This window comes from Limulus polyphemus, unplaced genomic scaffold (genome assembly GCF_000517525.1).
Source record: "Limulus polyphemus unplaced genomic scaffold, Limulus_polyphemus-2.1.2 Scaffold1327, whole genome shotgun sequence".
NCBI classification, from domain to species: Eukaryota; Metazoa; Arthropoda; class Merostomata; order Xiphosura; family Limulidae; genus Limulus; species Limulus polyphemus.
In genome coordinates, this window is record NW_013666937.1 from 255304 (window position 1) to 274691 (window position 19388).

The following is a 19388-nucleotide window of genomic DNA, read 5'->3' on the forward strand; positions in this document are numbered from 1 at the left end:
GGCATGACTTGTCTTCAACATTAAACTGCACAATTAATAACAATATTTATGACATAACATGTTCTCAACATCAAACTGTACAATTAATAACAATATTTATGGCATGACTTGTCTTCAACATTAAACTGCACAATTAATAACAATATTTATGACATAACATGTTCTCAACATCAAACTGTACAATTAATAACAATATTTATGGCATGACTTGTCTTCAACATTAAACTGTACAATTAATAATAATATCTGTAACATAACCTGTCCTCAACATAACCTTATACAATTAGTAACGATATCTGTAACATAACTTGTCCTCAACATAACCTTGTACAATTAGTAACAATATCTGTAACATAACTTGTCCTCAACATAACCTTGTACAATTAGTAACAATATCTGTAATATATCTTGCCCTCAATATCACATTGTTAACGTTAAAAGGTGCTGATTTTTTTAAAGCATCGTCCACCAAACTTCCTTAGGAAATATTTAAACTTTAAAACAACTGTTGAACAATAGAGAACCTTTTTTTTCTATTCTAGAGTATACATAATTAAACCTGAATAAAACATCTGTGTGCACAAGAACCTTCAGAGAAATCTGTAGTCTAGTGATACAAGTTGACAATTGTCACGCTACGCATAAACAATGTTACACATTCTTTACACGTAGCAAGAGCATTCAATTTAAATCTTCAAAATCCAGCAATGTCACTGTTAGTTTGTGAGTTTATGCACGTATTACAGTCCCTGCATACGTGACCGATACGTTAGTAAAGGTATTCGCTAATGCACTGATAATTGAAACTTGCAACATCGCTCGCTCACTGTGTGTTGCTTATGAAAGTTTATTCGTTCTCTATTGACAATGAACTCTGAATCTTTTGATGCTTCGCGCTTCTTCTATCGTCTATGGATAAGAAATTATGAAAACAACAACAACAACAACAAAAAAGATGAGTTACGACTCTGAGGTGGTAGGATAGATATGGATGAGGAACAGAAGGACAGACATAAACATAAGGACATAGTGCTTGACTGAGAATAGGTGCATAAATATCAATCATAAAACATTCTCGTATAAGACAGAAACAGAGTGCTTGACAGGGAAAAGATGCACGTATTTCAAACCTGAAACAGCCCCTTATAAGGTAGATATAAATACGTAGACATAGCGCGTATTAACTTGACGATTACTTGTGTAGACGTTTCCTGTATTTTGCACAATCAGCACTAGCTGTAATCTAGCGGTTTGAGCACCATATACGTGTCCTCCTAAGCTTCTTACAGTTGGTTTTTATTGACACATCCAAGTTTCTTGGGTCGTTTGATGTGTTTGTTCTGTGTTTCTAGGTGGCATTTTCCATGCCTCTTCATCCAAAATAGCCGCACTCGACGACTAGAGTAAGCCATTTCGAAACGTTTTTCCTTCTTTCTAGACGGGTGGATATATCCGGCCAATTCAAAGAGAGTATAATGCACGTCGTCGAAGCGTCGTATTTCATGATTTTTAATCTGATGATAATTTCTCGGACGTGTAGAAAGTTCTGCGTAAACATGAGGAAACCTTTCTTTTTCCCTATCTAACATATAGAAACAAAAAACACCCTGTGTTTTGTTTGTAATCCTGTGAAGACTGATATTAAAGAAAGGTAATATTGGTAATTGATTATTAAAATATGACTTATTATTTTGATAAACCAGCACATCAAAGACGGTCCCTATCTAACATATAGAAACAAAAAACACCCTGTATTTTGTTTGTAATCCTGTGAAGACTGATATTAAAGAAAGGTAATATTGGTAATTGATTATTAAAATATGACTTATTATTTTGATAAACCAGCACATCAATGACAGAATAGCGAGAGATTCGCAAAAGTTGGTCAGTGAATATGAGTGTTGTTTAGTGGCAGAAGTACTAACCCGAATAGAAACTGCTCCAAGGAGAAAAGCAATGGCTGCGCTATACTGGCAAAAGGCTATACTAACAATAACAGAGATTAAATAATTCACAATTACTTAATTACAAAACGACGAGAAAAAGAAATAGAACGACTAAATACGGATACATCTAGGCTGATTTATACATCTAGGCTGATTTATACATCTAGGCTGATTTACACATCTAGGCTGATTTATACATCTAGGCTGATTTATACAACTAGGCTGATTTATACATCTAGGCTGATTTATACATCTAGGCTGATTTACACATCTAGGCTGATTTATACATCTAGGCTGATTTACACATCTAGGCTGATTTATACATCTAGGCTGATTTATACATCTAGGCTGATTTACACATCTAGGCTGATTTATACATCTAGGCTGATTTACACATCTAGGCTGATTTATACATCTAGGCTGATTTACACATCTAGGCTGATTTATACATCTAGGCTGATTTATACATCTAGGCTGATTTATACATCTAGGCTGATTTACACATCTAGGCTGATTTATACATCTAGGCTGATTTATACATCTAGGCTGATTTATACATCTAGGCTGATTTACACATCTAGGCTGATTTATACATGTAGGCTGATCTATACATCTAGGCTGATTTATACATCTAGGCTGATTTATACATCTAGGCTGATTTATACATCTAGGCTGATTTACACATATAGGCTGATTTATACATCTAGGCTGATTTATACATCTAGGCTGATTTATACATCTAGGCTGATTTATACATCTAGGCTGATTTATACATCTAGGCTGATTTATACATCTAGGCTGATTTATACATCTAGGCTGATTTATACATCTAGGCTGATCTATACATCTAGGCTGATTTATACATCTAGGCTGATTTATACATCTAGGCTGATTTATACATCTAGGCTGATTTCAAACTTTAACTGTGCAACATTTCTACATAGCTAGGTACAAGTTAATACTAGTGTTTATGCCAGATAAGTTGCGGCCTTCAAAGTACAGAAATGACCTGGAGCCAAAACTTTAACTGACCTAATAGACGCTGTCACTTCTTCTAATTGAGCCAAATACAGTCAAATAATCCTGATTTCGACTGTTCTATCCTCACATCACTAGTTCAACTTGGTGGACAGTGAAGGCCAACAAATCAGAGATAAGACAGAGAGGCCAGAGTGGTAACAACTGGTAATTTTTACAAGTAGGCAGTAACAACATCTACTATATAAAGACGAAAAGCTGTCCGTCTGTAACGCCGGTATCTCGGTTGTTGCGGTACCGATTAACACGCAACTTGCACGAAACGACGGCGCTTTCTGCCGCGACAAGGAAGTTTTTCTTTTTTAAATTCTTCCAGCCATTTATACCTATTAAAATAAACGATGTGCGACTTTGGACATGTAATGATATTTTAGGGTACGTTGTTAGAAATCGTGATGAATAATAAAATCGAATCGGGTATATGCGCGCCCCACGCTTGGTATTGATAGCGCACAAAAATCATAATCATTGGGTGAAATTTATAGTCCAAACAGAAGACCCCGAAATTCATAATAAAACTGACTGCTTTTGCCATCACAATTAATAATTTGTAAGGTCATACAGTTGACCAATAGGAAAATGTCTTTGAAAATTAGTTTTTTCGCATGTTTCAGTATATTTTTCAAGCAGGAAATTTGAATACAACTTAAAAATATATAGAAGTCAAAATGATAATGAAGCAATACTTAAAACAGATGAGGAAATATACATAAAAAATGTTGTTTTCGTGATATATATTTATTGCTACTAGATTATAATTACTTTTTAGAAAACATGTTCATGAAACATTTATTTAAATATAATTTTGGGAAGAAAAATTACTTATTATTCAGCTTGTTATAAGTAAACCAAATTACAAAAAACCAAAACGGTCTATAAATCAGGTTATGCGATGACGTAGTTAATCTGGTGTTTTTTTATATACCAATGTGTCGATAGCACGATGTTGACTTGATGATTTCATCCAGAGATAAAATAGTCCACGAACAACGGGAATATTTTCTGACTAAAAGATTGAACAGAGATTTTAATAGTATTAACCTCCGGTTATACCGTTTTTTGTTTGTTTTTAACTTTCAATGTTATAATCAATAATTATTGTTTGTGTAAGCCAAGGTCGTTACAAACAATAATTATTATCTCTGTAAACCAAGGTCGTTACAAACAATAATTATTCTATGTTCGCGTAAAACAAGGTCGTTACAAAGAATAATTATTCTCTGTGTAAACCAAGGTCGTTACAAACAGGAATTATTCTCTGTATAAACCAAGGTCGTTACAAACAGTAATTATCCTGTGTTCGCGTAAACCAAGGTCGTTATAAACAATAATTATTCTCTGTGTAAACCAAGGTCGTTACAAAGAATAATTATTCTCTGTGTAAGCCAAGGTCGTTACAAACATTAAATATCCTCTGTCTGTATAAACCAAGGTCGTTACAAAGAATAATTATTCTCTGTGTAAACCAAGGTCGTTACAAACAGTAATTATTCTCTGTATAAACCAAGGTCGTTACAAACATTAAATATCCTCTGTCTGTATAAACCAAGGTCGTTACAAAGAATAATTATTCTCTGTGTAAACAAAGGTCGTTACAAACAGTAATTATCCTATGTTCGCGTAAAACAAGGTCGTTATAAACAATAATTATTCTTTGTGTAAACCAAGGTCGTTACAAACATTAAATATCCTCTGTCTGTATAAACCAAGTTCGTTACAAACAATAATTACTCTTTGTCTCTATAAACTAAGCTCGTTACAAACAATAACTATTTCTTGTGTAAACCAAGTACGTTACAAACAATACATATTCTCTATCTGTACAAATCAAGCTCGTTACAAACAATATATATTCTCTATGTGTATAAACTAAGCTCGTTACAAACAATAATTTCTCTTTGTCTCTATAAACTAAGCTCGTTACAAACAATAACTATTTCTTGTGTAAACCAAGGTCGTTACAAACAATATATATATTCTCTATGTGTATAAACCAAGGTCGTTACAAACAGTAGTTATTATCTGCCTGTATAAATGAAATAAAATGATACGAAATAATTATTTTGTGTATGTATGTGTGTGTGTGTTTGCGCGCGCGCGCGTATGTGTATGGTATAGAAGTTTATATGTATATATATATACACATATTGCATGGTCTTTTTTCATGTAGTTAATTGGTTTACACCAATATCACGTCAATATGTTTTTATTTTTCAACCAATGACACGTCACCAACGTGGCCTAAAGCTAAGTAAATGAAAATGTACGAAAAAAAAAAGGTGGTGAAAGGCTTGTGTGAACGAGCTGTCAGAAAACATGGTTTTCACTTATTAATAATAACAACAAATACAGCGAGAGAAGGTTTGGGTCGTAGCGTAGGGTGTTTCTTAACATCGGACAGTAACGAAATCTCATATGTTGCTGTACTTCCCGACCTGTATTAAGTAGCTTGACAAGTGTCAGGATTTTGTAATTTCTGTTATTTTAACCGGTCTTGACACGTGAGAATACCGTGTAAGAAACGACATATCACCTCACATACAGCTGCTTATCACAGTTCTAAGAAAGTATTTGGTGGAGAAAACGTAACTTATATAAATTTCAAATGTTATCATGTCCAACAAAGAAGACGGGCTGTAGAGGATAACACATCATCAACACAACAAAGGTGTTTAATGGCCTGTCTATAGCTAGTCGTAATTTTCCAGCCTTGAGGAATGTCACTTCGGCTTGTCTTTGTGCATTGGAAAACAAAACAAAAAACGACTATTGAGAACGTGTGCATCTTTTTTTAGGAATTAAATAATTACTTATAAACTTCTTGAGGCATAATTTATTATGATATATTGAAGTGAAGAAACTGATATAAGGTGATATGTTTCTGTCTTCTTTTTTTTATATTTTTGATATATTTATTTTCACAGGTTATTATTTCAAGTGCCTGTAAGATATGTTATGAATTTATAAACATTTGCAGCTATATTCAAATATATTGTACTCTTAGTATAGCCAGCTAAGCATTTATTTTGTTGTTAAGCGCAAAACTACTCAGTAGATTATCTGTTTTCTGCTCACCGCAGGTATCGAAACCCAATTTTAGCACTATAGCCCTCTGAATTGTCTCTGAGCCACCAGGGGACGAGCTATGCAACCACTCCACATCAATTTTTTTCAAATAGACTGTTCCAAGTGGTTCAGCGATAAACCTGAGGGCTTATCATACTAGAAACTGGGTTTCGATACCCGCGGTGGGCAGAGCACGGATAGCCCATTTTGTAGCTTTGTGCTTGCAAACAAACAATAGTTATCCAGACCTGTCTAGAATTCCAAGATGTTAGCGGTTTCTAATGTATTCCGTCAAACGTTAATGAATAAGACTGTATTAATACCATGAAATTTTATTTTTCCTTTCAAGTTTTGTGGGCAACTGTATTTTCTTGAAGGAGTAATTTTCTACGCTCTATAAAGATAAAAGAATGTTAGGCCTACATGTGATATGTTAGGGTTTCAATAATGTTTAGTGGTTATAGAAAGAGAAGGTTTTAACATATATTTTTTTTAATAATTTGTAAAATTATCAAGTTGAAATATAATAAATTACATGAGTTTAAACTAAGTAAGGTAAAAATGTAAGTTTATCAAATTATTAGGGAAAGCTGGTGAAAAAAGGTATTCCACGTTAAAGTACAATTAACTTAAAATATATTGCAAATAGTGCAACAAGTGAACAGGAATTGTACAAATATTTTTAAATCTTAAGGTTAAAACGTCACTAAAATCTCTTAGAAACAATAAATTAGGTTAACAACTTTAACGCTTACACTCCCAAATGTAAATAGTTAACTCCAGTTTTAAACTGCTGATTCTTATGTTAAAATATCACACTTGACAGTGAATGTTAAATAGATCAAATTAGGGGGTAAATTTGTTCTATTTTAGAAAAAAAATTACCACGTGAGAAATGCTTTAACTGATATCAAGCTGTGATACAAATTAAAATTATTGTAGAAAAAAAAATTTAGCTTATCTTAAAATGTAATATTGGTTAAAGGATGTAAAACTTACCACGATATATATAAAAAAATCTACAATGTGAGAAAGACATCGAATGATATTAAGTTGTTAAGGTTTGAAGCTTATTACATTACGAAAATAAAATAAAACCTACAACGCTAGAGAGATATTAGGTTAAACAGCATACGACTGAGAAAACTACCGTGAAATTAGTTTATTGTTTTACTTTGAATTTGTCTAATAGAAATCAGTGCTAATTGTCTCCAAACACGTAAGAAACTCTGTGTAACATATTTTAATGTAAATGAATGCTAATTGTCCCTAGACATGTAAGAAACGCCGTGTAATTTATTGCTTAATAGAAATGACTGTTAGTTCTCCATACGCACGTAAGAAACCCTGTGGAATATATCAATGTAAATTAGTGCTAATTGTCTCTAGACATGTATATAACGCCGTATAATATATCGAATATAAATGGGTGTTAATCGTCTTTGGAGATGTAAGAAACGCTGTATAATGTATTGTGGAATATAAATGGGTGATAAATTTCCCTAGACATGTAAAAAACGCTATGTGATTTATTGTTTAATACAAGTTGGTGCTAATTGTCCATAGACATGTCAAAAACGCTATGTGATTTATTGTTTAATACAAGTTGGTGCTAATTGTTCCTAGATATGTAAAAACGCTATGTGATTTATTGTTTAATACAAGTTGGTGCTAATTGTCCCTAGATATGTAAAAATGCTGTGCACCAACTTGTATTAAACAATAAATCACATAGCGTTTTTTACATGTCTAGGGAAATTTATCACCCATTTATATTCCACAATACATTATACAGCGTTTCTTACATATCTAGGGACAATTAGCACCAACTTGTATTAAATAATAAATCACATAGCGTTTTTTACATGTCTAGGGAAATTTATCACCCATTTATATTCCACAATACATTACTTATTGTCCCTAGATATGTAAAAAACGCTATGTGATTTATTGTTTAATACAAGTTGGTGCTAATTGTCCCTAGATATGTAAAAATGCTGTGTAATATATTGTTTAATGTTGACTGCCTCAAGATAATTAAAAAACTCTAATATTTTGTTTAATAGTAATGAACACTAATCATTCTTAGACGTGTAAGAAGCGCTGAATAAAGTAGTGTTTAATAAATATTACTGTTAATTGTCCCTAGACATGTATAAAAACGCTGTATAATATATCTTAACGGCTACATGTGAGCTATCTACACTCTGTACACTGCGGGGACTCGAACCCCGGATTTTAGTGTTGTTAGTCCGTAAACTTACCGCTGAATAGAAGAAAGTGCTAATTGTCCCTAAACATGTAAGAAGCGCTGTGTGATATATTGTTTACTAGATATGAGTGCTAGTTGTCACAGACATGTAAGAAGCGCTGTGTAATATATTGTTTACTAGATATGAGTGCTAGTTGTCATCAGACATGTAAGAAGTGCTTTGTAATACATTGTTTACTAGAAATGAGTGCTAGTTGTCACCAGACATGTAGGAAGCGCTGTGTAATATATTGTTTACTAGATATGAGTGCTAATTGTCCCCAGACATGTAAGAAACGGTGTACAATAAACATGTTAATTTAGCACTTTCGAAGGAACAGAATTTTTACTAAAGTTGTCAGTATACGTAAGGCCATATTGAATATTAGAGGACTGAAGCACATATTATAATAAGGAGAGTTCTCATGAATATCAGCCTGTCGTACCTTTAACAGATCCCACTTGGTGATAGAAGATGTATTGACTCTCCAGCGGGAGATTCCTCTTAGCAGCAAAAGGATTAACTGTAAATCCAAAACCAAGCCTCTCAAGATAGGTTAGGTCCCTCGTGAGTTTTGGCTGCTAACTGCTCATAAAAAAAAGAAGGAAAAAAAAAGATCAAGTTGTAGGAAGAAAGCGGGAATTTATAGAAAAATCGTTGTCTTTATTTACTTTGTTCTATTTTTTCGATCGTTAACATCGATTCTAGTAAGTGCTAAATACAGGAAGTGGTGCTGTTATTTGTAGCTCATGACTTTTGTACAGGAAGTGGTGCTGTTACTTGTAGCTCATGTGCAAAATACAGGAAGTGGTGCTGTTATTTGTAGCTCATGACTTTTGTAAGGAAGTGGTGCTGTTATTTGTAGCTCATGACTTTTGTTAGGAAGTGGTGCTGTTATTTGTAGCTCATGACTTTTGTACAGGAAGTGGTGCTGTTATTTGTAGCTCATGACTTTTATACAGGAAGTGATGCTGTTATTTGTAGCTCATGACTTTTGACTTTTATTCACTCGTGTAAAATTATACCCAGAATAACGATTGTTTCGTTACGAGTTTTTGATGGACAAATAAACTTTAAAAATACATTCTCGTTTTTGTTACATGGATGAGCCCCCTAGTGGCACAGCGGCATGTCTGTGGACTTAAAACGCTAGAAACCGGGTTTTGATACCCGTGGTGGGCGGAGTACAGATAGCCTGTTGTGTAGCTTTGTGCTTAATTTCAAACAAACAAACAAACAGTAGAGGAATGAATAATAATAATAATAACTGAATTAGAAATCAAGGAAGACAGAGTGCTTTGAATTGATATAGGAAAGTTAGAGGTAACCAGAACACCATGTCAGTCAACGTACGTGCAATAGTAATCCATTAAGACATATCTTATAAGTAAGACTGCCTTGCTCGAGTACGTGGGGATATTCCAGACTATCTTAACAATAATACGTCATTAAAATTTGATGTATAACCTGGCCAGAAACACTCTGGCTAATACCAAAACTCAGACCATGTGTGACCATGATCAGTGAAGCTTTAATAACACGGGAACACTGGCGATGTTAATTTACTTGAACAGCTGTTACCCAGAAACACCCTGGCTAATATCACGACTCTGACCATGTGTGACCATGATCAGTGAAGCTTTGATAACACGGGAACACTGGCGATGTTCATTTACTTGAACAGCTGTTAGCCAGAAACACCCTGGCTAATATCACGACTCTGACCATGTGTGACCATGATCAGTGAAGCTTTGATAACACGGGAACACTGGCGATGTTCATTTACTTGAACAGCTGTTAGCCAGAAACACCCTGGCTAATATCACGACTCTGACCATGAACCGTGAATCTTCGTAATAACACAGGGCCACTGGCGGCGTTCGTTTACTTGAACAGTTGTTTTTGTCTTGATATCATAGTGAAAACCGTGTTAGATATACATTGAGGAATAATATCCTAAAACAACAACAACAAGAACAAAAATGTCCCATGCCACAAATTGTTCACTCATTTTAGAGATTTCTCAGTAGCAAAAATTATAAGATTCGATTCCAATACATTAAGTTTATCTGGCAATCTCAACTGTGGCGATTCCAATACATTAAGTTTATCTGGCAATCTCAACTGTGGCGATTCCAATACATTAAGTTTATCTGGCAATCTCAACTGTGGATACCCATCTTTTTCCTACAAAATTAATAATAATAAGATTCAGTGTCTGTGTGTTTGTCTGTGTGTCACGTAACTCGTCCTAAACCGCTGGTCACACCTACTTCTAACTGGTACCAATCGAATCGTTTCGATCCCGAGGTTTACACAAATGTAAATCGTTTCATGTGAAACGATTCAACCCCCAGATAATTTGCAAAAAACACTCTTACGGAAATTCCCTGAAAGCGGCCCCCAAATTTGGCATTGATTTACATTAGAATACGTAAATAAGTAGGCCTACTAATTACCGTTCGTAACTTGGTTAAAGAAATTAAACTTGCATTATAGCGGCAATGATAATTAAACTCAAAAAGTGTAAAATAGTAATTCAAGCATTAAACATCCGTTATAGCGGCCCTGTAAATGTGGGCCATAGGCCTACGGGTTCGCTAGTGTGAGTAGAGGCAGTGAAATCAGAGGGGGCTTTGTGGGAGTGGGTTAATACATCTTGATAATTTTTAGGCTACCATACACTAAATATTCGCGTTCTATCATGTATATTTTAGAAATTGCTCCATTGGAAGTCAACACAATGTATAAATACCACATTCTCTGGGGGGGTCGTACCCCCTAATCCCCATAAAATTATCATATGCAAGGGGTTGTACCCTCCCCTCCGTAACTTGGTTATAAGAATGGGAAGTCTAAAATTAGTTTATCTACTGCGATTAATTATATTATATAAAATAATGAGGTAACACACAACGTTAAAATGGATACACAATTGAAGACAATTTAAATTAAGGCCAATCTATGACATCAAAAAAAATGTTTGACTCTACGTATTTTTACGTTGCAACGTCCTCATCAGAAAACTTTGCCGTGAGTCCAGTTTATAGACTCATAACTATTCTACCTGGACGCTTGTGTATAATGTTAAAATATTAAATAACACACAATGTTGTAACGTCGAAATATGTAGGGTGTAAACCTTTTTGGAGGCCATAAATTGGCCTCAATTAAAATGTTTTGAATTGTGTGCCCATTTTAACGTTGTGTGTTATTTATCATTTTAACACTATACACAAGTTACAAGAAACAATACTAAAGTGAAGTGTTTTTTTATTTTATTGTAATTTGTGTTTTGTTTATATCGCATAGAATGCTCCTGAGAAAACACGAGACGAAATATCAAGCAATAAGCTCGAATATTCTTAAAACAGAAGCTGCCCAATTAGTCCTTTTGTAGAAAGGCACACAAGATTTTCTCTTAATTATATAAAAAAAGAATCGTTTTATGCATGCTTAAACAGTTTTGTAAGAATTCAATCACCAACTTAATCGGAAAAAAAGAAAGACATTTGTGTTTAATTTTAATTTACGACGAAGACAAAAAAAAATCGATTTCAAAAAATACACAACAACCAATCCCGTACTAATGAATTAGGTTCCTTATTTTAAAGCAACTCTTCCTTGGAGTAAAACCTTAGAATTAGGTTTAGGCGTAATAATAATTTTTTCTCCCATGACGAATTAAAACGAAAATGGAACAAAAAAGACGACCTCGCTCGAACCGATCCAAAGCAATCCACTTGTTTGAATTCCAAGAAAGTCCTAGTAATCCTTTGTTGAGACAGAAGTGATTAGAGCCTAGGAAGACAGATGTTCTCTTAAGTCTATGGTATAGCCCCATGTTTGAAGTAATGATTCGTAGTTTGTACGTTAAGGCTGACACCTCTCTAAGCTTCTTATTAAGTTCTTTTATATTGCTGCAGGCAGTTTGACAACAACGAGATTGCTTGCATTGACGATGCAGCTCTCCGAGGACTCCATCACCTGGAAATTCTGTAAGTAATGATTTGCTCCGCTTTACCGCTTTTTTTCTTCTTCTCTAAATCTCCTCTCCTCCAGGTAAAATATTGAAACAATTCCATGAATTTCTCTGTGTATGGGACAGTACACATAGCCTTAGTATTCTGTATTTCATTTGATACAATTTGAAACAATAATTTTAATTTTGCTGGTTGTTGGAAAGTGAACACAGCTAGAGAGTATACCATATTTTGTTTTATACAATTCGAAACAATAATATTAATTTTGCTGGTTGTTGGAAAGTGAACACAGCAAGAGAGTATACCATATTTTGTTTTATACAATTCGAAACAATAATATTAATTTTGCTGGTTGTTGGAAAGTGAACACAGCTAAGAGAGTATACCATATTTTGTTTTATACAACTATATACGTTTTTATATATTTTACTTCCCTCTATTTGTAATAAATTACACATTTTCACAATAATTTACAGTTGGTGAAGTGATGAAGATATTATACTGACAAGAATAGAACAAATCTAATATATTTCAGTTCGATTTTTGTCGTGTAGAGTCAACGGTAGCTTCTCCTTCATTTTTGAAGTTTGATATTCTAAATAAAGTTTAACTATGAATGATAATTACTCACATTATTAGATAAGATTAATGTACAGGGTTACCCAAAAGTAACAGCACTATAAAACATCATTATACGTAAATTATAGTTGGTTTTTTATTTTTTCTATTTATTATTGATATTTAGACTCGTTCGTATGTTTAGAGCTGTGAAGAAATTCTAACAACTATCTATATTTTTCAGCACGTTGAACAAGAACAATCTCACGACTTTAGGAAAAAATCTTTTTGAAAATATGAAGAAGCTGAGAATCATGTAAGTAGCAACGTAAGCTCATTTTAGAATTGTCTCTGTATTTACACAGTGTTAAATAAGCGATACCTGTTCTTAAAGATCCCACAGCCAGTCTGCACCAGATAGAGTTCAAAAAGGGCTTTCAAAAAATTTGTAGTAATTGTAAGGTTTGAGGGGCAGTTCAGTCCTCGTTGGATGGCCCAATAAAAACTGGGACTTTAAGGGACCTTTAATAATTCTTTTAAAGAATCATCTCATGGATATCGTTATGAATTCATAGATGTTTCTTCAAAGTACCCTTAATAACTCTTTTAAAGCCACAAAAAACAAAGATCAAAACCCAAAAAATGAAGTCACCCAATATATAGATGATATTTTCAGTACCTCTCTCAAGTCACACAAGATTTCCATCATATATTTAGCAGGTTTCCAATATTCAATGCTTTAAATTGTTCCTCGAGTCAAACTGTTTTCATAGCTTAAACATCGGAAAAACATACTAAACGTCAGAAATCAACTATAATTGTCTTTTTTATCATCATGGATCGTTTTTAAGAGTAAATGTATGCAGAATGAGTCACTGTCGTATTACGCTGTTCAGGAGGTTCATATGTGTTCTGGAGTCATCTCTCGTGCAGAGGATTACAATTGGTTTGTGCTCCCTCTAGGAGGATATCGGACAACCCCTTCACCTGCGACTGTCACCTCTCCTGGCTAGCCAGGTGGTTGAGAAGTAACCCCCGCTTAGGGCTCTTTTCACGCTGTGCTCTACCTTTCTACCTCAAGAACAAAGACGTCGCATCTTTAGATGAATCTTACCTCAGGTGTAACGGTAAGTCGTATATGTTGTCGGCAAGCTTTGGAGAATAATACACTAGGTAAAACACCCATATTACCTAAATGTTATCTCATTTGTTAAGGTAAGTCAGTCGGATACATTGTCAGTATTTGTTTACTAATATACAACATACCGATACATAAATCTTACCTCAGTTGTAAGGGTAAGTCGTGTATGTTTTTAGTTAATTTCTGTGAATAATACAGTTGTGACAGTAAGTTACTAGTGTTATCAGTAAATGTTACGTGAATTATTAACGGAACAACACCTGAACTGCTATCTATGAGGTGTCGTTCTTTGTAATAACTTATTGTTTTATTTCTGTGTCTGGTGAGTTTTCAGTTATTCGTGAATCTATTATTCCTTCTGTCAGGTGTGGAGGAAACCCCTAGTGGTTGCCAGACAGAACTAATGTGTCCTCACCCTTGCACTTGTTTTGATGGTGTTGTCGATTGTCGAGACAAACAGTTGAAGAGAATCCCTGACCGCATACCCGAGTCAGCAACAGAGCTGTAAGTGAGACCAACGTTCTTTCTTGTTACATTCAAAACGAATGTTTCTTGGCTTGGCCAATCAGAGTTTAAATAAGCTAGTGTTTTAGTAAAATATTGAAATAACTTGATGAAAATGATAGCAACGGTATTTTTTTTTATCTTAACCCTTAATATATTTGGTCAAATAGAAATTTTATTTTCTAAACACGAGAGAACATTTTATTTTATGTTCGAGATTTTACTACTGTTTAATCGCTTCTTTCATTATTTTCCACTTCGTCTTACGTATCATTCTCAAGATAACACAGTGAAAAATGGATTAACGTTTATTTGAAAACGAGGTTGGTTTTCGGAAGCATCTCCTTTCAACCTTTTTTTTAAATCTTATTTGTTTTTAAGAGCAAAAAACTACACGATGGATTTTCTGCACTGTGCCCATAGCGGGTGTTGAACTCAGAATTTCAGTAGTATGAGCGATGTGTCTCTGAATTGCCTTGAGTTTATAAGAAGAACACTTCAGGCTTTCTCTTTAAGAACGATTTGAAAATCAGAAAGAGCAGGGCTCATCTCGAAATAGCTTTCCTTTATCAAAGTACTCTGAATAAAATATTCCTCTGAAAAATATTTTTTGTTTTCGAATCCGTTATGAGAAGGAAACATTAGTCTTCCTATTTCCACTCACTTTATTTTCCGTGTGAGATGATAGTCTCGAAAAATCGATTTCATCTGAAATCTGTGGTTTCAGGTCCCTAGGAGTGACCCACCTCGTTTTTCTTACTTAATGAAGCCAGTAGTCCGGGGAGGAACTGGTCTTCATCGAGGTATTTCTGCATGCATGACGCTTCACTAACTTTTCATTCGCTTTCTCACAACATTCTGACAGATCATTTTTCTTGCAAGAAAGTAATTTTGTGACTTTTGTCATCTGTGTATTTTATGTTTCAATTTTTGCCTTTTTTTTTGCCTGTACGTTAGACTGCTTTAAGCTCTCAACCTTTCTGCTATAATATTCTTAGAGATTAATCCAAATCCGGGGTTCGATTCCCCGCGGTGGACACAACGGATAGCTCATTGTGGATTTGTTGCAAGACAAACAAACAATGCTTAAATACAATTTACTTCCTCCCCATTTTGTCGTTTTGAGCTTAACTACAAACAAGAAATAGTTTCATTGTTGTTCATTAAAACACTTTTGTTGCGCTTAACTACAAACAAGAAATAGTTTCATTGTTGTTCATTAAAACACTTTTGTTGCGCTTAACTACAAACAAGAAATAGTTTCATTGTTGTTCATTAAAACACTTTTGTTGCGCTTAACTACAAACAAGAAATAGTTTCATTGTTGTTCATTAAAACACTTTTGTTGCGCTTAACTACAAACAAGAAATAGTTTCATTGTTGTTCATTAAAACACTTTTGTTTCAGGAAAAAAGATTTTTTTGGATAAGAGTTCTTATCATTTTCTCGAAATATAATCCATGCATTTTTGCTTTGATACAAGCGAGTCATAAAGACGTTCGTATATAGTTAAAAGGAATGTTAAGAAAACAATACAGTCAAACTTAATTTTAATCTCTTTTGTTAGGCCTACACCGCTCCAGTGAATGCCTTACACTGCATAAAAAATATCATTTCTGATATACTCTTGTCTGCTATAGATCCAACTCAGCTAACGACTTCTGGTATTGAATATAAGGCCTACAGAGTAATGATTTATGGCCCGTAAAAAGAGATATAGTTTTAGACATATCTGATGCGAATAACGTAAATAAATTACGAAGAATATGAAAAGAAACAAATACATTCAAATGTGATGTAAATTTATTTTAAAATGTTGATATTAAAATTCCTTCTTTTGTCCATGATTCTTATTTGTGGCTCTTTTGCTTATTTTTCGTGATGTAAAATTTTATTCAGTTGTCCTTTCTTTCACAAGTTAAAATAATATCTTATGATATGATAGTAAGTATGGAAATGTTGCAGTAATAATAATCGAGATTAGTTTTTAAAAATTGAAAACATTATAAATAGTAAGTTAAAAGCAGCGTTCGTGAAGATAAAGTATCAGTCTTGAAACTGTATGTTATGAAGGTTTATGGATTAGGTAGTCGTCTATAGTGATAGTTCTTGACGTTGTAACTCATGAATCTGTGACTGTTTTCTTCTTAATTCTCGCTCCAAGTCAGGGATTTATCTTGAAACTGTATGTTATGAAGGTTTATGGATTAGGTAGTCGTCTATAGTGATAGTTCTTGACGTTGTAACTCATGAATCTGTGACTGTTTTCATCTTAATTCTCGCTCGAAGTCAGGGATTATTTTCGTGGATTTCTGTCTGAAGAACAGAATGTTGTTATTGACAGGAATTTCTCACTGATGGCTCTAATAATCAGATAAACATGTTTTGGATGAAATGAATTTTTGATGTTGTCGTCTTCGTTTTTTAATACAGATACCTAACTTTTAAGTCCAAAATGTTGATGTTCTGTATCGTTAAACTCTCAGACATTTTAGGCTATTCTGTGGATACTACCTCAAGGGAAACAAACAAAATTTTTTTGCTTTTTAACCATTTGTATTTCGGATTTCATTGCTTAACGATCTATAGTCTCGGAATTTTTATGACGCACTAAAATAAAATTAAACGTTTTATAGACTATTCTTGAAGTCAAGCTCTACTGTTAATACGCGTATCTACATGTTAAAGCTCTGATTTTATAGGCTACCATTAATTCTAGCTTTAGTCCGCTGTTGTTGGAATTCAAGCCACCTAGTAGCAGACATTTGAATCATTTTGTATGTGGTAAATTGACAGAATGTTTTGTCTTAAGATATTATAAGCCGAGAATATCTGTATACATGTACATAGTATATCCGTAAACACGAAAACGGAATATTAATCGATATATAGAACCGTGCTTTCAAAACACTGACCTCCAGCTGAGCCTTCCCAAACGAATTCTGTAAATGTTTCCTTATTGGCCTAACATGGCCTGTTGGTTAGGGCGCTCGACTCACAACATTCAGTTTGCTCTTCGAATCCCGTCATCGAACATGCTCGCCCTTTCAGCCATGGGGGGCATTATAATGTGACGTTCAGTCCTACTCTTCGTTGAGAAAGAGTAGCTCAAGAGTTGGCGGTGGGTGGTGTTAACTAGCTACCTTCTTCTAGTCTATAATTCTAAATTAGGGACGTCTAGCGCAGATAGCTCTGTTACAAAAGTCAAAACAACCAGTTTCGCTACCCTCTATAGACTGTAGACCAAAACATTTAAGGGTTTTTAATAACTCTTGGCTGTCTTTGTGGCGTCATGAATTGTTTGAATTCTTCAACCGTGAACTTAAAAACTCCCCATTCATAACTTTTGTAAAAACGTGTTTTTTCCTATATGACCAACACCCAGATATACACACAAGTCAATAAATTACCTCGTGTACTGCTTACAATACTGAACAAAAGAAAATAAACCATAATGGGGAAAAAAAGATACTTTTGGAAGTAAATAAGATATGTTAACGTTATAATCCAGCTTTTCTGTGATTGAAATGTTGCTTTCCAGTCACCACAAGAAAACAGTGCTGTACGAACCAGTCTATCCAACCAGTTCGTGTTTGTACGCTACATTACTTGTCAACATGAACAACGAGCTCCCGAACGTAAAGAAATAAAATGTTTCATGCACTGCAGGTTCCTGTTTTCATCTTTGCTTTTGATTACAACATAAAACCTGATGGATGTGAAACTAGCTTATGTTTCGAGAAAAGATAGCATAGCTACTGACTTCAGTCCATGATTTCCTTAGGTGCGCTTTATTATATGACATCTAGTTTCAAAACCTAGCTAATAGTCACCATCTAAAACCAAAGTCTCAAACCTAGCTAATAGTCACTATCTAAAACCAAAGTCTCAAACCTAGCTAATAGTCACTATCTAAAACCAAAGTCTCAAACCTAGCTAATAGTCACTATCTAAAAAGTCTCAAACCTAGCTAGTAGTCACTATCTAAAAAGTCTCAAAACCTAGCTAATAGTCACTATCTAAAAAGTCTCAAAACCTAGCTAATAGTCACTATCTAAAAAGTCTCAAAACCTAGCTAATAGTCACTATCTAAAAAGTCTCAAACCTAGCTAATAGTCACTATCTAAAAAGTCTCAAAACCTAGCTAATAGTCACTATCTAAAAAGTCTCAAAACCTAGCTAATAGTCACTATCTAAAAAGTCTCAAAACCTAGCTAATAGTCACTATCTAAAAAGTCTCAATCCTAGCTACTAGTCACTATTTAAAAAGTCTCAAAACCTAGCTAATAGTCACCATCTAAAACCAAAGTCTCAAACCTAGCTACTAGTCACTATCTAAAAAGTCTCAAAACCTAGCTAATAATCACTATCTAAAAAATGTAGTCAAATCTAGCTAATAGTCACTGTCTAAAAGTATCAAAACCTAGCAAATAGTCACTATTTAAAAGAAGAAGTCAACCCTAGCAAATAGTCACTATTTAAAAAAAAAATGTAGTCAACCCTAGCAAATAGTCACTATTTAAAAAAGGAGTCAAACCTAGCAAATAGTCACTATTTAAAACAGGAGTCAAACCTAGCAAATAGTCACTATTTAAAAAAGGAGTCAAACTTAGCAAACAGTCACTATTTAAAAAAAGAAGTCAACCCTAGCAAATAGTCACTATTTAAAAAAGGAGTCAAACCTAGCAAATAGTCACTATTTAAAACAGGAGTCAAACCTAGCAAGTAGTCACTATTTAACAAAGGAGTCAAACCTAGCAAATAGTCGCTAGTTAAAAAATGAGTCAACCCTAGCAAATAGTCACTGTTTAAAGAAGAACTACTGATTTCCAATTTCCCACGAACGTCAACCAGTTTTCTATATTTGATACATGATCGAATCGTACTCATGTATTGTCAC

At 34.0% G+C, this 19388-nt stretch overlaps 1 protein-coding gene across 2 annotated transcripts in view; it reads left to right on the plus strand.

Annotated features, from left to right (window-relative positions):
• The window catches only part of LOC111086691 (slit homolog 2 protein-like), a 220077-nt gene that overhangs the window by 169564 nt on the left and 31125 nt on the right, over positions 1 to 19388 (plus strand). For both annotated transcript variants that reach the window (XM_022390533.1, XM_022390532.1), the window contains 4 exons: positions 12229 to 12300; positions 13088 to 13159; positions 13807 to 13970; positions 14350 to 14488. In XM_022390533.1, the coding sequence (XP_022246241.1) occupies positions 12229 to 12300; positions 13088 to 13159; positions 13807 to 13970; positions 14350 to 14488 (447 nt within the window). The remainder of the gene's footprint in view (positions 1 to 12228; positions 12301 to 13087; positions 13160 to 13806; positions 13971 to 14349; positions 14489 to 19388) is intronic.